This window comes from Salvia miltiorrhiza, chromosome 6 (assembly GCF_028751815.1).
Source record: "Salvia miltiorrhiza cultivar Shanhuang (shh) chromosome 6, IMPLAD_Smil_shh, whole genome shotgun sequence".
Classification (NCBI taxonomy): domain Eukaryota; kingdom Viridiplantae; phylum Streptophyta; class Magnoliopsida; order Lamiales; family Lamiaceae; genus Salvia; species Salvia miltiorrhiza.
The window spans coordinates 10,986,076-11,010,622 of NC_080392.1; the positions used below are offsets into that span (position 1 = coordinate 10,986,076).

At 38.4% G+C, this 24,547-nt stretch overlaps 2 protein-coding genes across 3 annotated transcripts; both read right to left on the minus strand.

Annotated features, from left to right (window-relative positions):
* Nucleotides 1-2,601: 2,601 nt before the first annotated feature.
* On the minus strand, nt 2,602-3,379 carry LOC130990482 (uncharacterized). The gene is made up of 3 exons (XM_057914712.1): nt 3,209-3,379; nt 2,748-2,993; nt 2,602-2,625 (listed from the first exon to the last, which is right to left on the minus strand). The coding sequence occupies exons 1-3, from the start codon at nt 3,377-3,379 to the stop codon at nt 2,602-2,604; spliced, it is 441 nt and encodes a 146-aa protein (XP_057770695.1).
* Nucleotides 3,380-8,983: 5,604 nt separating this feature from the next.
* On the minus strand, nt 8,984-23,076 carry LOC130988618 (UPF0496 protein 1-like). Of its 2 annotated transcripts, XR_009090153.1 has the most exons (3): nt 21,748-23,076; nt 19,813-20,046; nt 8,984-9,440 (listed from the first exon to the last, which is right to left on the minus strand). XR_009090153.1 is itself a non-coding variant. In XM_057912507.1 (2 exons), the coding sequence occupies exons 1-2, from the start codon at nt 22,925-22,927 to the stop codon at nt 20,012-20,014; spliced, it is 1,215 nt and encodes a 404-aa protein (XP_057768490.1). In that variant the 5' UTR covers nt 22,928-23,076; the 3' UTR covers nt 19,655-20,011. The 2 variants fall into 2 exon arrangements, 1 of the variants encoding a protein (XP_057768490.1); XM_057912507.1 differs by lacking the exon at nt 8,984-9,440 and having other exon boundaries at nt 19,655-20,046.
* Nucleotides 23,077-24,547: the final 1,471 nt, after the last annotated feature.

Sequence of the window (24,547 nt, forward strand, 5' to 3'; positions counted from 1 at the left end):
TCATGGGAGGAACTTTGGGAACTTATTCTTCCTTGTGGAGAATAAGTTTGGGGGGATGTGGCTGTGTGGGCACTCTATCTTTATGCTTTGCTTCTTTTTAGTTTGTGTTAGTTGTTTCGAGTCTTGTTTGCTTTGGTTTGAGTCGTTGCTTTATTGAGAAGTTGTCAGTCTTGCTTTTGTTTGTCACTCTGTGTTGATGCCTTGGTGAAAAGATGAGATGTGCATGGATTAGTTGGATGACTGGCCTATGATGATTTCTGCTTTGAACTGGTGAAACTGCATGTGTTTGTGTTGATATTGTTGAGATTGAGCATGATTGATAAATGATAAGCATGGTCTCTATGTGTTCGCAATCAATGATATAAGCTGTGAGATTTGAGCCTTGACTGTCACTATTTTCCACAGTCTTATTTCTGTTTCTTGAGTGATTGGTCAAGCATGCTTGTTTCTCACTTGAACTTGTCTTGGTTTCTCCCTCGAGGTCACATAGTGTGCTTAATAACTGTGATATGATAGAAGGCCATCTTTGCTAGCCCATATATTCCATACTTGTCCTTTTACTCTATATGATCCTAGTTTCGCCCCTTTGAGCTTTTATTATCCATTTTATTTGGTTTAGCCGTGGGTGGGCGCTTGGAGTTTATTGTTATGGGATAGTTGGTTTGTGGAGGTGTGTGATCATGGTTTATGACCTTTGTCTTTGATTGGAAAAAATCCTAGTATCCTACAAGTCTAAAAAAAAAAAAGAGAAAAGAAAAGTGAAAAAATTGAAAAAATGGGTACATAGGATGCATTAGAAGGTCATAACGTCATGGGGAATAATTGTTGTGTTGTGGTGGATTATATATTGAAAAAAAATTTGGTTTTGTGAAAGGTGGAGATAGAATTGAGCAAGAATGCTATAAGGTTGGTGATGATGTTACTTTGATTTGCATCTTTGAGTCACTTAGCCAAACATATCATACCTTGCCAAAGAGCCTACATTGCAACCTTCAATAAAGACCTTTTTGATCTTGGTTATAGGAGCACACATTTAGTGGTGGAGAGGTGAGACGATTGACAAGCTTATGGATGAGTACATGTTTAGCTTGAACTGAGTGTATACACGTCCTTTTTGATTGATACACTTGAGAGTTGAGAGTTCGTATATTCTTTATCTTTTTTGTGAGGATTGCGAGTCATTGTGACCACAATTTGAAGTTTGTCATGAGTGTCATATCTTGATGATAGGAGACACAAATGCATGCTGTTGTTTTTGTTGATAAATCTGAAGCCACAAGGTTATCCACTTTTCTCTGCGCTGTTGTCGATTCAACTGTGGTTCATCTTTGTTTTTGTCCGAGGACGGACAATGGTTTAAGTTTGGGGGGTTGTTCTACATGCATTTTTCATCTCCTTTGTCACGTTTATTCATAGTTTTTGGGTGTTTTCATTGAGTTATTGAGTGCCTTTGGTTTGATTTGTTAAGTTTTTGAGGAATAGACTACTCGTCCGTGCTCGTGTTGTTTTTACAGGTTCTTGGACTCGATTTGTGAACTTTTGGATGAAGCGTAGTGAAGTACGCGAAGTGACGAGTCCATAGGCACGAACGGGGCTAAAATCGGGCATCGGATGAGCAAGAACGGGCGCCGGGAAGTCCGCATGTCGGAGGACACGCGGCCATACGCAAGGAGGGCGCCGGGAGGTCGCGCGGTCCAGGCATACGGCCGCATGCCACGGCCGCGCGACGTTGCAGAATTCCCTGGAGGACCGCGCGGTCTGGGGGCGCGGCCGCGCGAGCTCGCGCGGTCCAGCCCTGTGGCCGCGCGAGCAGGCCGCGCGAGGTGCCGTTTTTCGCCCAAGTTTTCGGATTTTATTTCAAAACGCGATTTTGGGAGTATTTTTGAGTTAGACGACCTAGGGCATATACATACCACCCAATAGCTTATTCCAGACACCTTTTTATCATTTTTAACTTTTCCTGAGAGCTGTGAGACACGGAGCAAGAGCAAGACTGAAGATTCTCGACTTCACTACGGTTTTTTATTGTTTAATGTTCATTAGTTTTATTGAGATTTTGATTATTAGTCATATGTCTATGTGTGGCTAGATTTCTTTTTCCCAGGGTTTAGGGAGTAAACATGATTCGAATTTCTGACTGTTGATTCAATTAATTGAGATTTCTATTCCTTTTTATGTTCTTGTTATAATTGTTTGCTTTATTGCTTGATCACCAATTTAGCATAATCATAGGTTTTAATTTGAGATCGGGAGATGATAATTATTACCTGAACTAAGAACATAGAACACATTTATTTCTAGGAGTTAATAATTGTGAAGGCTTTAATCCTAGGAACTTTTAGGAGTTACATGTTAGAAGTGTGATCCAGGGATGGTAACCTTGCATGTAATCAACGATTTGTATGCCACGGGAGTGGGTATGAATTAACTTTGAGATTGCCTTAGGAATTATCTCATTAATTAAATCAAACGTGTTAGTTAGGAGAATCTGTGGAAACCTTTGCCTTGGGAAACTCTCTCTTTCTTCTGTTACTTCTCATTTTCACAGCTTGATTTCTTTTCAGTGTTTCTTTATTTTAATTTAAGTTTGTTTTTCCAAAATCAAACCTTTAAGATTCGTTTTTCCTGATAGAGTAAAGTAATTAAGAATAGGCATTGATAACCATTAGTCCCTGTGGATTCGACCTTGTCACTGCTATACACAATTGCACCCCTACACTTGCGGCGTGTTAAATAAAATAGCGAACATTTCGCTTTGAGGCTTGAACATGAAACGCCTTCGTATTTCTATCCCCATTAGCAAGCCAATTCACAAGCGCCCGTTGCTTCCAATGACAAGCCTCTTCTTCAACTGCGTGCTCAATCTTTTTTGTAAGCTCCAAAATCTGCTCCTCCGAGATTTTTGAATTCACATTCTGAACTAGCTTATTTCGATCCTCCCGGAGCTTCTTAATCCGCTTAGTGAGATTGCCAAACTTCTCCTTCGACCACTTCTTCAAAAACAGTTCACACTTTCAGAGTTTACTTGGGAGATCAGAATCAAAATGGAGATAAGACCATTCGCATAAGAAGTCAGGTACAAACTCCCGCTTCATAAACCATTTATCTTCACAATGAAAACGACCCTTCCCTTTACACACAAGCGGGGCCCCTTCTACCTCAAACCGGCAGCCTACTGGCCTATGATCCGAGCCAAAAAATCATAAACCTTAGTAACCATGCAAGGAAAAACATCTTTCCAGCCCCTATTAGCGACAAAACGATCCAGTCTCTCATAAATCATATCACCCCTTCGCTTATTCCACCAGATAAACTCTGTATTAGGTGGTTCCAACTCGGACAAGCCACTATACACGAGAGCATCACGAAACTCCTGCATCTGCCTTGGTGGTCTGCCCCGACCTCCTTATTTTTCAGAGTCTAAAAGAATTTCGTTAAAATCCCCCGCAACGAGCCAGGGCAGCCCGTCAAAACTAATATTATCACTGAGCCTCTTGAGAAGAGTCCACGAAAAACTACGTTGCTCCGTGACAAGATTCCCATAAAATCCGGTGAAGCGAAAACTTGGCCCCACACCGCTAATCATACAGTCTATATGTCCCACAGAATAAGATAAGATTCGTACGTCCACCGGATTCTTCCACATAAGAATCAAACCGCCACTCCTACCCTGTGCATCCACGACAAACACACCATCAAACCCGAACATCGCTTTCCAATTTTTGCATTTCGAACTCACAAGCCTTGTTTCACACAAGAAAACAAGACCTGGGGAAGATTCGGTGATAAGACACCGAAGTTCGTGGACCGCACGAGAACTTCCCAACCCCCGTGCGTTCCATACAAGACAATTCATTGGGCTCGGCGGGGCTGCTTCTCAGCCTCCGCCGTTATGGCCAACATTTTATCAGTACCATCCTCTACGCGATTAATTTTCATTGACGGGGTCCCAAGCTCCGCGCCATCACTCGGGCCCCTTTTTCTTTTGCTTCCCAGAGACTCCAACACCCTCGGGTTAACATCCACATCTTCAACCTCAGCTACCCCCAGCCTTTGAAAACCCTCCCGACTATACTGTCTCTCACCCCCTCTTCCACCCCTCCCACACCCTCCTCGCCCTCCAAACACCTCATTGTCCCCTCTAGCTCTCCTCTTCCAGCCCCCTGACTTCCCTTCAGTACTTCTCCCTCCCTCTTTACACGTATAGACTCCTGCTCCCACCTTATGCATCCTCTTGCCACCATCTCCCACAGAATCATCACTATTCACCTTCCCCTTGTCCTGCACTTTTGCTCCTCTCAGCCCCCAACTCCTGCTTTACGGAGGAAGAATCCCCCTGCACATCCTCCTTATCTCGCCTCACCTCCACTCGTCGAGGCTCATCAATCGGCCTCGAATTAACACTATCCGTCGGTTTTATGATCCGCCGATCCGTAGATCCACTAGTTTCAGTCGAATAATGAGTTTTATTGAGGCCTTCCTTACGTGGTAAATTTTTCATAACCGATTTCCTTCTTGTCTCCTGAGGTTTAGCAGCCATAAGCCATGTTCCAAATTTAAACTCACCACCCTTATCCACCTTTGTATCATCGTAAAAATGAACTAGGTGTCCGATCTTCCCACAAGCAAAGCAAAAGTTGGGAAGCTTCTCATAAAGGAGTAACACAATAGCACCCTCCATCTCTCCATCTGGCAGTATGCGTGTAATACCCCGGATTTTCGATCCTAGGTTTCACATGATCCTATTGATATTATTAAGATATGATAGATCCCTAATTCCCGGATAAAAAGAATAATTATCCTAGCAATGATTTAATGAGTCTTGATGCCTAGGTTTTCTCTAAATAAAAAAAAAAAAGAGACGGTAAATAAGAAGATGATTATTTTATTTTTCCGTGTGTTGTTGATTTCAATAAATATATATATATATATTTTCATTTCAAAGTATGAAAAGCAAAGTGCATATTTATTTCGAATACGCGTTTGTTTTAGTTCGGGTTTGAACGATTACGGGCCCGTATAAAGGGCCGAAGGTGGGCCGATTCTTAGAGAGCCTTGGGCCGATTTTAAGGCCCTATTTTAGAGCCCAAATGCAGCCCATTTCAGCCCCCAAAGCCCACTTACACATCAGCCACCCTTTCAAATTCAAAAGGGGACAAGGGTGATCATTACATGCATGGGGAACTACCAAAATGCATGGGAAGTACAAGAGTCTCACAACCAATGCACCCATGCACTGGTGGCAGCCACCCTACCCTCCCCTAGGCCTTATTTTCGTTCCCCCTCCCTCCACTTAAGTCATTTGGCTGATGCAATTTCCTCTATACTCTTTAACTCACTCTACAAAGCCTAAAGCCTCACTCCCCCTCCATTTTCGTCCCTCCTCCTTTCCCCACCCCCACAACTTTTCTCCCACCATTATCACACTCCATAGAAGCCCTTGAAGCCCCAAGAGAAGTATCAAAGCAAGGGAGAGCGTGGAAAAACTAGGGCGTAAAGTTAGAGTGAAGGTTGTGCTTCGAGGGTGAGTTTTTCTTTGATTTTCTCAACTGAAAAAGCTTTATGGCTATGGATTTTTACACATGTGTGTGATATATTATATGAGGATATGATTTATGATTTTAGATGTTCATTTTGGTAGAGTTTATTGGGTGAAAAACCGTGCATGAGGTAAGGCAGCGAATCTGCCATAAGCACACTGCTCCGGCAGTGTTTTGTAAGACGATTCCAGCCATCCAAACGGTCCCCAAAAATTCCCAAATTAATTGTGTATCGTGTTCAATATGTTTTCTATACTATGATAAAATTTCAGAATATTTGGAGCTCGTATGTTTTATTTATGAATTTTTGAACATGACTGCCTGTCTGGAATGCATTTCTGGTAAACAATCTTTGGGAGGCCATAAGTCAAGTTTCAATTGGTGAAAACCTTTGAAACTTGAATATGTCACTCTAGACTCCCGTATCTTTCTTTTGGTATCGGCCTCACCATTTTTGAGTAAGGAAAACAACCGGTATAAATTCTTGAAATCTAGTTCTTATTCTTTGTACCATCTAGTAGCTTTTACAAACCTACGAATTTGAGGTGGAAAAGGCCAACCTAAATCTTTGATTCTCAAGCCCATTTTGCTACTGAATATTCATTTACATGTTAGGAACTTGTTTGTTTATTTATAGAATTTTTGGTAAAGACTAAGGTGGTTTTTCTGATTTAAACTTTTAATCTACCGAACTTGAACTCTTTTTGTGCACTGAACTTTGGATGTTAATATCTCCTAAACCATGAATCTTCTTGGGGTAAATTCAACTGGAGAGTGTTACACTTTCTCCCTAGTTTTCGGATTGACCCTTGGAGTTCCTAGTGGCCTTTTTTAATGGGAGATATGAATTTTTAAAGAAGGCCCATTGACTTGGTTCTAATCTGGAAATCTGAAATTTCCAGATTTTTGCTTGTTAAGTACCCATCTTTGAATGGGCATATCTTGCTCGTTTGAACTCCGTTTCATTCGATTCAAATTGGAGAATGATCCTTGAAATGTCTAGTTTCCAGAATGTCCTTTGGAGCCTCATTTAGAGATCCGAGGCAGAATTGGTGTCTGTTGCAAAACAGCCCCTTAAGAGCTCAAGTTGTTGAATTATTTTCTAAGTTTGAAAGTTGGTTTTAAAGGATGTTTCATGAAATATTATGTATATGTGCATGACGAGTTTGGGATATGTTTTGTGCAAATTTTTCATGAAATTGAGTGAGTTAACCTAGATAAGGCATCAAGATAAGCTAACGTATGTAAAATGCATAATCCCTAGTTCGATTTTGCGTTGTAAGTCCGGGAATAGGTTGACCTAGAGATCCTAAGCAGACAATGGTTTTTGTTATCCATGATATGCTCTAAGAGTTAAGAACTCGTCTTGTAGGAATTGGTCCGCAGGACGGTGCCACAGCTTAAGATCACCTCTCTCTTTCATACCGAAGATCAGGTGGGTTATATTTGCAAAAGTATATTGGGTTAGTAAGCCCTCTCTTTTTATACAAGCAAATATGTTTTAAATTGTGAATGCATGCAAATATTTTGTTTGGTTGTTACAAAGAACAAACGGGGTTGTCCCCACAGAACAAACGGGGTCGTCCCCAAACGATCGGCTCTGTCCCCGACGGGGGCCAGGGTAGTGTACACCAGTAAGAAGTCTAGGTATGGGATTGATTCGGCCGGGTCTCCCATACCTAGCACCAAGAAAGGTAACACCAAACCAGAAAGGCGCGCAAAGGTTAAAGGAGTTACGGCTCACAAGTATTTCAGAATTTATAGTAATTATTTTTCAAGTATTGCTATATATTCTTACAGGCATGCATCTCACCAAGTATCACAGTTCTTTAAAAACCAGTTTAAAGAAAAAGGGGCATTAACTTCACTGAGTGCATTAGTACTCAGCCCAAAGTTTTAAATCATTTCAGGTTAATGGAGTCGGGCGCAGCGGGGGCTAGGTGGTGGTGGTGGTCTGGAGCTGTCGACAAGGTTTCTCAATGATATTTATTTCCCATAACCTCGATCACCAAACATTTCATTTTGTTGGTTATGCCCTGCGTGGCGATTATGAGCTTGTTTACTGCTTTCCCTAAACAACTGAACAATTGAGTTGCTCTTGGGCACTCAGACACCGTGATAACGAACTCTCTAAACTTGACCGGAGTCCTCATACTTCGTGTTAAGTTGGGTTTCCTTTGAGCAGAACGATTAAAGAATAGGTTCATTAATTCCGCTAATTAACCAAGTTTTTTTTTTACCAAAATAGTTAAGTTACTTACTTCCGCTAAATAACCTTGATAATCACACCCAGTTCAGCGTGGCTGGCCCCTAGATAAGTCGGGCCGTCACAATGCGCACGCATCTTTTAAGAGGATTATCCATCCGCCATCGCACGCGGACACGTGCGAAACGACCCATGCACAAGCCCCCCACTCCCATATCGATCTCTTCAACAATCCCAATCTGTTCACCTGTCCGGCGGACCACATCCGGGTGCATACACGCGATAGGCAGATTATGACATTGCACCCATCCCGTAAACTCAACAAAACGGACATCTGCCGGATTCTGAAAACCCTCCAACTCCTTAAACAACATTAAATCCTGAAACAGATTCCATGGTCCTCCAAGTAGCGCATGCTTCTTGTCCAACGCAGAGGCAAATAGAGCAACGAATATATTCGCCCCCACTATCTCAATATCCACACGTTGTTGCGCCTGGAGAATGCTTGGTAAATGATTCGCCAGCAACTCCCAACTAATTTGATGCCCCGCAAATATCTTCCCCACCAAACAAAGCTTTGTATTTTGCCGTAAACGTTCTGACAAATTTTGTGACAGATTCACCATACTCGCGTCCGCCTCCTCCTCCAACTTCAGTTTATCCACAAGTCGTCGAATCTCATCTTGATCCATGATCACAAACAGCACGAGAAGTCTCAACCTACCCCGTTGAACCGGGAAGAAATTCACCTTTGGAGCCGAAAACCCTAGAGAAACCCTAGAGCGTTGGAGAAAAAGAAAAACCCACTGAGTATATGTTTCCCTACTTTTCTCTAAGAATGCATTTGCATTTACTTTAATTATAAATTTTTCATTGAAAAATGATGGATAAAAAATGAAATGATGAGAAAATATCGAAAAATATTTTCACACATACCTTAGAATAATATTATCCAATATTGTAGAGAAAATGAGTTACTGAAGAAAATATTTCCCAGAGAAAATTTTTCATATATTTAAAAATGGTAGAAAATTGATGAAAATATATTTTTTCTCTCATTTTCCATCAAAGTGAATACACCCTAAAAAAATCACCGCTGCATAAATATAGATATGTGTCAATCATCTTTAAAGAAATTACTTCTAGAAAATAGAAAAATGTTTGTACGAGCAATTTTAAATTTAAAAAAAGAACACAAGGAAGATATTTTAGATTCGTATCAATTTTAAATTTTAGATTTGTATCCATTACGAAAATATATTTAAAATAATATGTTTATTTATTACTCCTTCCATCCCACGAATCTTGAGTCACTTTCCTTTTTTGGCCGTCTCACGAATCTTGAGTCATTTCCTTATATAGCAAAAAGATTCTCCTTTATTCACTTTTTCACCTACCACACTTAACACACTAAATACTATTTTCTTAATTCTCGTGCCGAAAAGAATTGACTCAAGATTCACGGGACGCAGGGAGTATTATTTTTTGTACATTATAAATTTTTTGTACATTATAAATTTTCTTAATTACCGTGCCGAAAAGAATTGACTCAAGCCTTTTGATACTTCCCGGCCTGTTGTGTCCGACATTGTTGATCCAGTGTTGCGTATTTGTCATCTGTTTTTGTGTTATAACCTGATAGGGCGGTCCACTACTTTCTCTAAGTTGAGTGGCCAAGATTTGTTTTTCCTGCGCTGCATGAATGATGGAGTCAGGGTAAATTTAGGCTACTGGGTTGCTTATGCCATGAACCGAAACCGTGAACCGGACCGAACCGCACGGTTCTGGCACCAGAACCGAAACCGGCTCAAAACGGTTCGATTACGATTCCATTTTTGAGAACCGCTGGTTCCTGATTCCGAACCGGAACCGGAACCGAAACCGTGGAACCGTGAATCGCGCGGAACCGTAGAACCGTGACCTAGAACCGTAGAACCGTCTACACCACAAATTGCCTCATTTTGCGTGCTTTATTGTTTGCATGCCATTTGCAGGCTTTGGCAGGCCTTTTAATGCCTTTATTTGACCAAATTGATTGTAGGGGCTAAGGGAGCGTCTGCAAGATTGCATATGTGAATTTGAATTTCAAATTTAAAACCAAAATTCACCTCAAATTCTTCCTATAAATACACCCTTAATTCCCTTCATTTTTCCTCACACCAATTTTCATATCTTTCTCTGCAATTCTCTCTACAAAAACTCTCTCTATATTACTCTCTGCATTCTCTTTCTCTCTACAAATACTCTCTCTGCATTCTCTCTACTACTCTTTTTCCTTCTTTCATTTATCATCATCACTACAAAAATGACTACTTTCGGTTCCGGCTCTTGTCGTAGTGGTGGCAAGGGAAAAATATCTGGTGACGCTACCATTGAAAATTAACCCTGCGCCCCTCGTCGTCAATGTGGGGTTGTTATTCGAGATCTCGACGAAACAACCTATATTAGGAGTGATGATCCTACTTCTCAGTTCCAAAGGGTGCCTAATCGCCGTGAACGTGAAGAAATAGAGGAGACACAAATCCGTGCCGATGCTGAAATGGCAGAGCGCCTTGCTCAACAACAATCCGATGACGAAATTCCATCCACATACCAAACTGAACAAGCCAATGCCGATGCCATCAATTTGGAGGACGAGATGGGACCGCTCCGGCCTAGACGATCGACAACGAGCAAGAAGGAACGAGCTACGCGGTCCAACGTCTTCACGGTGTACTTAAAAAAAATACAAGTGAAAGACCCCAAAACCAGTGAAACCGTCACGAAAGCCGTGTGCAATATTTGTAGCAAAACTTATGTTTTCAACGCGGGGAATGGTTATGGCACCTACAACAAGCATATCAAAAATGTTTATCCTCCCACCAAAGGTAAAGGTAAACAAACGCAACTCACCTCTACCCTCGGCGAGCAAGGTACGCCCGAAATCTCACTTTATAAGTTTAACGATATTATTGCTAGGGAAGTTATGGCTAGATTTGTTAGTACCGAATCTCTTGCTTTTAGATTTTGTGATAGCATGAATTTTGAAAATGCCATGAAATTAACATATAATCCCTTAGCTAAAAGAATCTCACGTACAACTATGACTAGAACCATAGTTAAATTAGCTAGAAGATATAAAATACAATTGCGTAATATTTTGACTACTTTACCACATAGAGTTTTTGTGTGCTCCGATATTTGGACATGTGCATTTCAACATAATTCTTACATGGGTATGACTGTTCATTGGGTCGATTTGCAATGGAATTTGAACAAACGTGTTATTGCTTTCAAAAAATTCAACTGTGCTCATACCATCGAAAATATTGCTCTTATTATCTTGAAAATTTTGCAACAATTCAAGATTACTGAAAAAATATTTTTAATTGGTTTTGACAATGCAAGCGCCAATACCGCTAGTGTGCCTTCTTTAATTTGTGCATGTAATCATTCGCTACAATGTGTTCATACTCGTTGCATTGCTCATATCTTAAATTTGTGTGTTCAAGATGGCCTTAAGGCATTGGATAAATCAATAAAACCAATTAGGCAAGCTGTTGAAATGTTACGTAATAAACAAAAATTACATAGGTTATGGCTAAAATTTTGTAAGGCTCAAGTTGGACGTAGCAAGTGCTTTAACATAGACGTGTGCACTAGGTGGAATTCAACATATGAAATGTTGAATTCAACATACGAATTTAAGGATTTGTTAGTAAATTTTTTTATAAGTGAAGTGAGTTTCTATGATTTTATTGCCATCTTATTGGGATGATTGTTATGATCTTGTGCAATTACTTAAAGTTTTTGAGGCCGCTGCTAAAGATTATCGGGTGTCTATTATCCTATTTGCTCACGTGTTCTTGTTCATTGTACAATGATTATGGCTCAATTAAGTCTTTGTAGTAGTAAACAAAAGTTACAAAGATCCGTTACTTTTCTGGTTTTGAAATGGTTAAAATATTTTAAATATATTCCTAACGTTTTTTTAATTGCAAATGTTTAAACCCGTCTTTCAAATACGAAGGTGTTTGTGGCCTTTTGGAAATTTATTATCAAATTTTTCAAGATATAACCTATAACGAGGGTGTTATTTATGAAGCTTTGGATATGCCAAACTTTATGAATATCAAAAGTAGTCTTTATTGTGATTTACAAATGCTTTTTCAAGATTTTACTTCAAAATATGGTGCAAATATTTTTCGAAAACAAATTGTTAGCAGTACCGTATCTTTCTCTTATGGATTTGACACTAGTACTCAAGCGGGTCAAATGCTTCAAAAAAAATTCGCCAACAAAGGTCATAGTAGTAGTCAAACACAATTTTTCAAATTAGAAGAATACCTTAGGTAGGCAAAGGCAGGGGAATTGCTTAATGCAGGGCCAAATGACGTGGACGTGTTGAATTGGTGGTCAATTAAGCAAGGCCAATACCCCATCCTTGCAATCATGACGAAAGAGATTTTTTTCATCCCAGCATCAACTGTAGCGGTCGAGCAAGCTTTTAGCGAAACGGGATACATAAAAAAAATTGAATCACGATTGGAACCGAAGCCGGAACTGCCGGTTCACGGTTCAGAATCGGAACCGTCAAGGTTGAGTCTCGGTTCGGTTCCGGTCCCCGTCTTCGGAACCGTGGAACCGACGATTACGGTTCAGTTCGAACCAGGAACCGAACCGTGAACCTTGGAACCATGGTTCCGAAGACGGGGACCGAAACCAAACCGAGACTCAACCTTGACGGTTCCGGTTCCGAACCGTGAACCGGCAGTTCCAGTTTCGATTTCAACCGTGATTCAATTTTTTTTATATATCCTGTTTCGCTAAAAGCTTGCTCGACCGCCACAGTTGATGCTGGGACGGAAAAGATCTCTTTCGTCATGATTGCAAGGATGGGGTATTGACCTTGCTTAATTGACCACCAATTCAACACGTTCACGTCATTTGGCCCTGCATTAAGCAATCCCCCTGCCCTTGGCTCCCTAAGGTATTCTTCTAATTCGGAAAATTATGTTTGACTACTACTATGACCTTTGTTGGTGAAATTTTTTTAAAGCATTTGACCCGCTTGAGTACTAGTGTCAAATCCATAAGAGGAAGATTCGGTACCCCTAACAGTTTATTTCCAAAAATATTTGCACCATATTGTGAAGTAAAATCATGAAATAGCATTTGTAAATCACAATAAAGACTACTTTTGATATTCATAAAGTTTGACATATCCAAAGCTTCATAAGTAACACCCTCGTTATAGGTTATATCTTGAAAAAATAATAAATTTCTAAAAGGTCACAAACACCTTCGTATTTGAAAGACGGGTCTAAACATTTTGCAATTAAAAAAACGTTAGGAATATATTTAAAATTTTTTAACCATTTCAAAACCAGAAAAGTAACGGATCTTTGTAACTTTTGTTTACTACTACAAAGACTTAATTGAGCCATAATCATTGTACAATGAACAAGAACACGTGAGCAAGTAGGATAATAGACACCCGATAAATCTTTAGTAGCGGCCTCAAAAACTTTAAGTAATTGCACAAGATCATAACAATCATCCCAATAAGATGGTAATAAAATCATAGAGCTCACTTCACTTGTAAAAAAATTTACTAATAAATCCTTAAATTCGTATGTTGAATTCAACATTTCATATGTTGAATTCTACCTAGTGCACACGTCTATGTTAAAGCACTTGCTACGTCCAGTTTGAGCTTTGCAAAATTTTAGCCATAACCTATGTAATTTTTGCTTATCACGTAACATTTCAACAGCTTGCCTAATTGGTTTTATTGATTTATCCAAAGCCTTAAGGCCATTTTGAACACACAAATTTAAGATATGAGCAATGCAACGAGCATGACAATACTTACCTTGTAGCGAAGGATTACATGCACAAATTAAAGAAGGCACACTAGCGGTATTGGCGCTTGCATTGTTAAAACCAATTGAAAATATTTTTTCAATAATCTTGAATTGTTGCAAAATTTTCAAGATAATAAGAGCAATATTTTCGGTGGTATGAGCACAGTTAGATTTTTTGAAAACAATAACACGTTTATTCAAATTCCATTGCAAATCAACCCAATGAACAGTCATACCCATGTAAGAATTATGTTGAAATGCACATGTCCAAATATCGAAGCACACAAAAACTCTATGTGGTAAAGTAGTCAAAATATTACGCAATTGTATTTTATATCTTCTAGCTAATTTAACTATAGTTCCAGTCATAGTTGTACGTGGGATTCTTTTAGCTAATGGATTATATGCTAATTTCATGACATTTCAAAATTCATGCTATCGGCAAATCGAAAAGCAAGAGATTCGGTACTAACAAATCTAGCCATAACTTCCCTAACAACAATATCGTTAAACTTATAAAGAGAGATTTCGGGCGTACCTTACTCGCCGAGGGTAGAGGTGAGTTGCATTTGTTAACCTTTGCCTTTGGTGGGAGGATGCACTTTTTTTATATGCTTGTTGTAGGTGCTATAACCATTCCCCGCGTTGAAAACATAAGTTTTGCCACAAAGGTTGCACACAGCCTTCGTGACAGTTTCGTTGGTTTCGGGGTCTTTCACTTATACTTTTTTGAAGTACACCGTGAAGACGTTGGACCGCGTAGCTCGTTCCTTCTTGCTCGTTGTTGATCGTCTAGGTCGGAGCGGTCCCATCTCGTCCTCCAAATCGATGGCATCGGCATCGGCTTGTTCAGTTTGGTATGTGGATGGAATTTCGTCATCGGATTGTTGTTGAGCAAGGCACTCCGCCATTTCCGCATCGGCACAGATTTGTGCCTCCTCTATTTCTTTACGTTCACGGCGATTGGGCACCCTTTGGAATTGAGAAGTAGGATCCTCACTACCAATATAGGTTGTTTCATCGAGATCTCGAATAACAACCCCACGTTGACGACGAGGGGTGCAGGGTTTATTTCCAATGGTAGCAGTGTAGTCACCAGGTATTTTTCCCTTGCCACCAATACGACCAGAGCCGGAACCGGAAGCAGCTATTTTTGTAGTGAAGATGATAAATGAAAGAAGAAAGAAGAGTAGTAGAGATAATGCAGAGAGAGTAATATTTATAGATAGGTATAACTATCTATATTTATAGATAGGTATAACTTTAATATAGAGAGAAAGAGAGTGCAGAGAGTAATAGTTATCTCCCCCGACTCTTGTTTCCCTTGTCATATTTATAGATAGGTATAATTTTAATATTTATTTATTTATTAATAATTTAGTATAAAATTTATTTTAAAATTAAATTAGTAAAACGTGATTGTATAATTTGAAGAAATATATAGCTATTATTGAAGAAGTATAAAAAGTAAGTGAAAAGATAATATTTAAAAGAATATTCTCTTTCGGTTGAGAGTAGAAGTGACATATACGATAAAATGGGTTTGAGGTTAGTGTAAATAATTGAAAATGGTCTTAGGCAGTACACTACAAGAAAACACGCTTCTGACGACCGAAATTTTTCGGTCGTTAATTTTGCGGCCTTAACGACCGAAAATTCGTTCGTTAATTATTTTTTTAATATTTTAATATTTTTTTAACGACCGAATTTTCAATCGTTAAATATTTTTTTATATATTTTTGTATTTTATTTATTTTTTAACGATCGATTTTTCGATCGTTAATATTTTTTATAATTTTTTAATAAAAAAATTAAATTTTTTTAACGACCTAATTGTTCGGTCGTTAATTTTTTTTTTAATTTTTATTATTAAAATTTTTTATTTATTTTATTTATTATCGATCGAAAAATCGATCATTAATATTATTTTTTCAATTTTTAATTTTTTTTAATTACGCCAAAAATCATGAACTTTGAGCCAATTTTCAAATTTGCCATGAACTTTTTTTTTATCAAAAATTCCCTGAATTTAAGGGATTGAACAATTTTCCCATGCTTTTTTGCTCCGGTGAAGCTCCGAGCTGACATGGCAATTACGAGTTGACATGGCACCGACATGGCCCCTATTATGACTGAAAATTGACACATGGAAAAAAAAGAACAAAAAAAAACCCCTTTCCCCCACCCGCCAAACCCTAATTTCACCTCTTTCCACCCACCGCCGCACCAGATCCGTCGCCCAGTTTACCCACCAATCGGAGGAGTAAAGCCAGTCGCCCCCACCCACCCTGCAGATCCACCGCCTAAGGCGCCGAGGTGCTTGAAGAAGCTGTACCAGAACAAAAATTCCGCCAGAGCCAGGAGGATCCGAGAACGGCGTCAACTGTATCCTCAAATAGCCCGGTTCACTCCTCCGATGGCAAAACACTCTGCAAATGTTTTTACGAGAAGGAGCATTACCAGACCAGATCTGCCGCCCTCTCCGCTGCTTTTCCCCACCACCACACCAGATCCGCCGCCCCCTACGCTGCCTTCCCCCACCACCACACAAGATTCGCTGTTTTCCTATTCCCCCAACCAACCCTGCAGATCCGTTGCCTCCCTCACCACCGCCTCCGCCACCAAACGTCTGTTGATTCCATTGAATTCCTATGCAGATGTCGTCGGTGGTTAGAGACGAGGGCGTGAAGGGGCCGGCGAGAAGGAAAAGAGGTGTGAAGGGGCCGTTGGCTTTGGGCTTGGTGAACCACCGCCACTGCCCCCAATTTTAGCAGACGTCTTAGTCGCAAAGGAAACGAAGGAAATCGGAGCAATTAATAGGTTAACTCTGGCTCATCCCCTGCTCCGATTCGCGGTAGGCAGCGGCAATAGTTGCGCCTCATCTTCAAGCAGCAGTAGCTCTGATTTGCGGCGGCGGCGACAATTCCAGGAGAGAGAGAGAGAGAGAGAACACACATGACAAAACGACATCGTTTTATCACACGTAAATTACGTCGTTTTATTAATCGTCCGGCAATTCCACGTCATTTTTTCGATAACTTAAAATGTGCCATGTCAACTTTGAATTCGGGGATTTCTAAAAAGCATAGAAAAATTGTTCAAGTCCTTAAATTCAGGGAATTTTTTATTAAAAAAAAAGTTCATGGAAAGTTTGGAAATCGGCCCAAAGTTCATGGTTTTTGGCGTAATTAACCCTTATATATATATATTTAATTATTTTTAATAATTTAATTATTTTAAAATAATAAATTATTTGATGTCATATATTTTATTTATTTTCAAATATTTTATTATTTTAAAATAATTATTTATTTTATTTAATAAATGAATGATATTGTATATTGAATTATAATAAATTAACAAATCTAATAAGTTATTACGATAATATTGTATATTACGATTATTATTTGATTGTTATTTTTCATACTCATTTTTTTTAAAAAAATTACAATAATATTATTTTATTATTATTTTAATTTCGATTGTATATTACCGTTAATCTTTCGCCGGCACAACAGGTCTTAGATATCATCTCTCGCCGGCACCACATGTCTTAGATATCATCTCGACATATTATAAGGTTATGAATGATAATGATATTGTATATTGAAATAGAGTTTAAATTTATTAATAGGTACTAAATATATCAATAGTACGAGCGTTCTGTACCGGTGACCACTCGAAAGGAATTTCAAGGTTAAACGTGCTTGACTTAAAGCACAACTAAGATGGGTGACCCACTGGAAATGCAATTAAGGTCAAAATATATTAGAAATACTAAAATATTTGTGGGATACAGAGATTAAAAAAATATACTCCATCTGTCTTACAAAAACATGAACGTTTTTCCATTTTGGGGTGTCTCACAAAAACATGATTCTTTCCATTTTAGTACATCATGACCCACCACTATTTTTCCTTAATTAATTCATTACCCTCACAACACCTTTTAAAGTGGAACCCATTTTCCACTTACTTTAACTATCAACTAACATTTCTTAAAACCCGTGCATTTCTCTTTGTTCATGATTCTGTGAGACGGATGGAGTATATTTTTTCGAAAAAGAAAATTACTCCCTCCGTCCCCAAAATAAGTTCCTCTTTGGGGACGGCACGAGTTTTAAGGTAAATGGTAAAGTGTATTGATAGTGGAGAAAAATATATTATACTTAGTATTGGGAGTGGTGAAAAGGTGAAAAAGTGTTATAATTAGTATTGAGAGTGGTGAAAAAGTAAAAAGTAAGAATAAATAAAGTATTATTAGTGGTGGGGTAGTTGTCCAAAAATAGAAAAAAAGAAAGAGGAACTTATTTGGGGGACGTCCCAAAATGGAAAAAGAGGAACTTATTTCAGGGACGGAGGGAGTATTATTTTTATTTATTTTTAACGATCGAATCGATCGTTAAAAATAAATAATTCGGTTGTTAATAAAAAAAAGGGTTAATTGCATCAAAATACCTGACATTTTTCCAAAATTTAGTTTTTTGACAAACTTTTTAATTGTAGCAAAATTTTTAGCTACGTTTCAATTTATTGCAATGTCCGTCCCGCGTATATTTCCGGCCAAATCCATTCATTTCCGGCCAATTTATTTTAGCTACATTTCAATTTATTGCAATGGATTTGAGACGACAATGTTTCATTACCCGGCACGACATGTCACCTAAGCTTTACGGAGGTCCAACTCAGCATGGATTTGGCCGAAAATATACGCGGGACGGACATTGCAATAAATTGAAACGTGGCTAAAATTTTTGCTACAATTAAAAAGTTTGTCAAAAAACCAAATTTTGGGAAAAGGTCAGGTATTTTGATGCAATTAACCCATGAAAAATATTAATAAATAATTTTTTTTGTTATCTTTTTAACGACCGGAAATTCGGTCGTTAAAAATAAAAAATCGGTCGTTAAATTTAACTACCGATTTTTGGATTTTAACGACCGAATTTGCGATCGTTACAGCCGCATTTTCTTGTAGTGGTAGATCTATCGATCGGTTTAGTTACTCTAACTAAAATTTTGGATTAGACGAATCCATAATTTGCCTAATTTTAATAAGTGAACCCGTATCGAATTGAAATTCAGTTATCCAATAACTGATACAGTTATTTCGTTTCAGACTGGGTTATACCAGTAACGAAAAAAAAACTTTTTTGCTTTTATTTACAATTTACGTGTTTTGTTGTTTTGCTCTTTACTAGTAAACTTTTTTAGCATTTATCTAGAGAGGTTTTCCCTTGCGGGTTTTCTCTATAGGAGTTTTAACGAGGTTCGGTCCTTAGTCAGCTTCCTTTTGTGCTTTCAAGGGTTTTCTTTTAGGTTTTTTCTCTAATTCTTTTTTTATACAGCCTTACTTAATTAATGTGTGTGTTGTTTTGCTCCTTATTAGAAAACTTTTTTAGCATTTATCTATAGATTATGGTTTTAGAGGCATTTACTTTGAAAGATTAGTCTTTATAAATAAACATAGTAGGGGTGAGCATTCGGTTATATGGTTCGGTTTTTGCTAAAACCAAACCAAACCATATTTTAGTTCGGTTTAAAAAAAAAAACCGAACCGAACCGAATTAACCGAACAAACCGAACCGAATTAACCGAAATTTTTATAATTAAAACCGAATCGAACCGAAAAACCGAATTAATCCGAAGAAAACCGAAATTTTCAAAAAAAACCGAAAAAACCGAAATTTTCGAAAAAAAAACCGAAAATTCCAAAAAAAAACTATAAAATTAAAATATTAAAAGTTAGATATTATAAAATTATAATTAAAATATTATATATATATATTTATATATATTTATATATATATTATAAATATAATTCGGTTTTTCGGTTTTGTTCGGTTTTTAAAAATTCGAACCGAACCGAACCGAAAAACCGAAATTTTATGAAAAAAAAAACCGAACCGAACCGAAAAACCGAAAAAACCGAACCATATTTTAAAATTTCGGTTTGGATCGGTTCGGTTATTCGGTTTCGGATTTTTTGCTCACCCCTAAAACATAGTAAAGTTAATTTTTTGTCAATTTTGTTTTATTCTTATCTTATTGAAAGGGTGAGATTAGAGAAATCCTACTTTTGAGGATAAAAATACCCAATCATACATTTTATCAATCATCCAAAGTAAACTCGCCCTTAGTGATTTGCTCCTTATTAAAAAAACCTCATAAAATCAAAGAAACATGATTAAAAATTAAATAGTTGAACTCAAGAAGTTACCTACTGTGACATTGTTTGTTGAGCTATTGGAGGTGCTGTTGTGGGACGGAGACGGTGGTGCAGGGTCCGCATCCGCGATGGCTGGAGTTGCTCCGAGCTTGCTGATGAGCTGTTGCAGTGATGACAAACTTTTTGCTTTCTCTCGTCGACTAGAGCTAGGGCGGTGGGGTGCGACATCGGAGATGGGGCTGCGCGGGGCTTAAAGGCCGCCGTTCAAATGGGAGGTGGGGATTCCTGTGTGTGTGAGTAGCACGAATTCAATTTAGGAATTTAGGGTTTAGAATCTTTATATTTTAGGTAAATTAAAATTTGAATTGTTTATTTATTTTAATAATTTTATACTTAATTATATTTTATTAAAAATAGATATTTTACAAATACTTATATAATATACAATATAATATAAAATTGTATTAGAAATTTGGTTAATCGATAACCGTTTTTTTTAAATAATAATCAATGTTGAACCAATAACGATGCGTTTACTTTGATTGTAAAATTTTCATTGGAAAATGATGAATAAGGAAAGATGAGAAAATATTATCTTTTTCTCATTTTTTATCATATGTTTGCTAAAGATGAAAAGATAAGAAAATGTTGGAAAATATTTCACACCACTACCTAAAGATAATATTCAATTCGTCTCCAAATATCTTCCTAGAAAGAAGGGACACGGGTTCTAAGACATAGTTGTTGAATGTATTAAAAATTGTGAAAAAAATGTTATAATTAATATTGAAAATGATGAAAAAATATGTTATAATCAGTATTGAGAGTGATGAAAATATGAAAAATGAGAATACATGGAGTATTAGTGTTCCAAAATGGATAGGAAGATATTTGGAGGAGCATTCAAAAAAAAAAAGATAGGAAGTTATTTAGGGACGGATGAAGTATTATCTAATACTCCCTCCGTCCCGCCCAAGATGCTACATATTCCTTTTTGGGTCGTCCTAACGAAGATGCTACATTTCTATATTTGGCAAAAATAAGGAATTTTAAACACTTAATTAACACTAATTAAGTATTTCTTTATTACATTCTCTCTCCTACTTTATCACTTTATTACCATCTCTTTCTTACTCTATCATTTTATTACTTTCTCTCTCCTACTTTATCACTTTATTATTACACACTTAAAACATTAATCTACAACTCCTTAAATCCCGTGCCGAAAAGCAAATGTAGCGTCTTGGCCGGAACGGAGGGAGTATTAAAGAGAAAATAAATGAAAATAAGCTGTTCAAGAAAATATTTTCTCTTACCCGGACAAAATTTTTCTCTTACTCGTATTTCGATTATGGTTCAGTTTAGACAGTCCTAGTCTTAATAAGTTCGCTATTCGATTACATACATGATTAGGTCTACTAATCAACTTTATGTCTATAATGTAAGGCTTTGACATTGGTTTTGGGCCTAAAATTGGCCTCCCGTTGGTCTTCTTGTGATTTTGTTACGAGAACTTTTTTTAAGGCTCAGCATTATAGTGGATTCAAATTTGATACTATTTCTTATCACTCTATTATTATTAAGGCAACATACACACACAAATTTTTATTTTTCTTAGTTGAAGAAAGAGAGCATGATTATTGATTTCGAGACCTCTCTCTTTTACACCGGGAAACAGTGGTCTAGTGTTTGGGCTTCCTTAAAAATGAGTATACTTTAGAAAACATTTGAGCAGAAAGAAGATGTTACACTTGCATATTGTGATTAATACAATAGCAATTGCAAACAAGGATATTGGTTAACTCTATGATTCAAAAGTTGAAGAGCATAAATTCTGTTTCGTAATCTTCATCTTCAATGTTACCCAAATTAAGCAACATGTTAAATTAATTAAGCTCCACGAGAGAATTACATGAATGTGCATACATATAATTAGGCAAACATAAGCTATATGAATGAATGAAACTGAAAATCATGAAAACATACCGGTTTCCTCATTGGAGGTGTTGGGATGATTGACAATCCTACGCAATATCAAAGTTCTCGCCATCCTTGTTTCTTGAGTGCACTTATTGGCATGATCACTCAAATCACGAACCGTTTTCATAAACTCATCCAACTTCTTCCTGATCTCCTCCGCCGCCGCCACCACCGCCTCCTCCTCCCTCGTCGCGAAATCCGCGTTCGCCAACAACTCCTCCATCCTCACTTGGAACCTCTCTACAAGCGCCTTTATGTTTGCCAAATCCTGAAGCACAATGTACGTCCCAATCTCCATCGAGCTGATTATCGCCCTCTGCCCTCTCAGATCCCTCTCGCACTTCTTCCACAGCGTGTTCAGCCATCTCCCCATCGACCCCAGCGGCACGGCCGCCGCCGCCGCCAGCGCCGTCACCACCGGCGGAGCGCTCACCGCCGCCGCCACCACCGAGCACACAAGAACGGCGGCGAATGTCACCACGAATATCACATTCGAGACCTTCCTCCACGCCTGCAATTTCCCCAATTTTCTGTCTAGGTTTTGCTTCTTCGCCTGCAGCCTCTCCAGCATCGACGCCTGCTTCGCGTAGACGCGAGCGAAGACCTTGAAGAACTCCTGCGTGAACGGCTCCTCCGCGGCGCTGAAATTCCCCAATTCCGCCAGAGTTCTCGAGTAATTCCTCCCCGCATTTGCTCGCTCGTCGTCGAATTTGCGGAGGGCGACGTTGACGACCGATTCGATGCGCGCGGCGCGTTTGAGGCACGAATCGAGGGAGGTGCAGAAATCCAAGGTGAGGAGGCTGTTCTCGAAGTAGTCGTCGACGAGATCGGAGAATTCGTCGTCTTTCCAAATGTCGCGCTTGTTTTGGAGGATGATTGTGACGACCTCCTGGTTCATCTCGAGGAGGTATTCGGTGACTTCGCGGAGGGAGTCGAGGGGGAGGGAGCGGGCGTCGAGGCCCACGGAGATGGAGTTGATGGCGCGGCTTGTGCGGATCTGGAGCTTCGAGTCGAAGTTTTGGAGGTCGGGGTCGGAGCGGCACGCCGCTTCGTACGAGCTCAGGTCGGAGTCAGCGGAAGCAGAATTGGAGGAGTTGAGGTCATGATTTGCAGCAGGTGGCTCAGCCGCCGCCGGCGGACGGAGGCTGCCGGCGCGGCGGAACGTTCGGCTCATTTGTGCGCCCATTTTTTAATTAGCGGCTTATTGTTGGTGATCTAATGCCATAAATATGTCGGAAATGATTGTAAGAGTTGACTGTGACATGAACTTTATTTGTCTACTTTTTTTTGAGAAGAAAGTTTATTGGTATCCTATTTTGTGTATAGTTGAAAAAATATCAGTTTTTCAAGTATTTTGGTATTATTGTACTACAAACTTTTTATTGAATCCTTTCAAAAGTGTTGGGATTCTTGTTTTTGTCAAAACCATCGTCTTATCTCAAAAAATTTGGTTTGACAGATAAAATCGATTTCTTTCACACAAAAAATACTTTAAACTAAACTAATGTTTTAGGCAGGGATGTCAATGCAGCCCGAAATCTGTGGGTCGATCCGAATAACCCGACAAAATTAGAGGGTTAGGGTTGAAAAATCGCAACCCGAAAAAACCTCTAGCCCGATTAGCCCGCACCCGACTAACCCGGAATCCGATAGGGCTAGCCCAAAAATCCGATGGGCTGGCCCGGTGGGCTGACGGAATTGTGATTGATACATCCAATTACAACTTCTGCTATGTTTAGATATATGGTATTTGCTTAAATATATATATGTAGCCTCATTAAAAAAAGTGAAATTAATTAGTTAGAATATGTGTGTGTGTGTGTGTGTGTGTGTGCAATCTCATTAAAAAAAGTGAAATTAATTACGGATTTTTTGTAGAAATTGATTATTAGTACTCCCTCCGTCCCAATAAAAGTGGCCACTTTTTTTGGGCACGGAGATTAAGAAGGGAATTGTTATGTTTTAATTGAGTGTGACCCACCAAAATTAGTGAGTAATTTTTAGAAAGTGACCTACAATTGTTGACCAAATTAGTGAGTAATTTTGACATTTTTAGAAAGTGTCCTACAATTGTTGACCAAATTAGTGAGTAATTGTTGACTTAATTAAAGTAAATTTTTGCCATTTTTAGAAAGTAGCCACTTTTAATGGGACACCCAAAAAAAAATGTGGCCACTTTTATTGGGACGGAGGGAGTATTTCATTAGTTAGAAATTAATTATTAGTATCTCATTTTAAAGTGATACCAATTTTTTTTTTATGTCAATGAGACATGCATGGCAAATCCACGAATTATTCAGTAATAATCCAGATTGATTCTAGTGCATTGATACATGTTAAATTATACTATCTCATTTTACTATAATTTTGTTTATGTAATCTTGAATATCTTATATTTTTGCATTTCATGCTTTGCTATATAATTTATATCTTTAATATTTATGTATATTTTATACATTATACATTAGATCATTAGGAATAATAAAATACAAATGATAATTTTATTTTTACGCCTTTAACCTGATTAGCCCGATGGGCTAGCCCGAAACCCGAAAGTTTAGGGTTAGGGTTGAAGATTTACAACCCGAAAAAATCTCCAACCCGATTAGCCCGCACCCGATTAACCCGGAACCCGATAGGGCTAGCCCGAAAACCCGGTGGGCTGGCCCGATTGACATCCCTAGTTTTAGGTATTTATTTATTATTAGTACGCCCACTAGTTAGTTGCACGATGAGCGCTCTTCTTAAATACTAATATTTTAAATAAATAATTATAAAAATAAGACATTGTGTGTACGTAAATCGA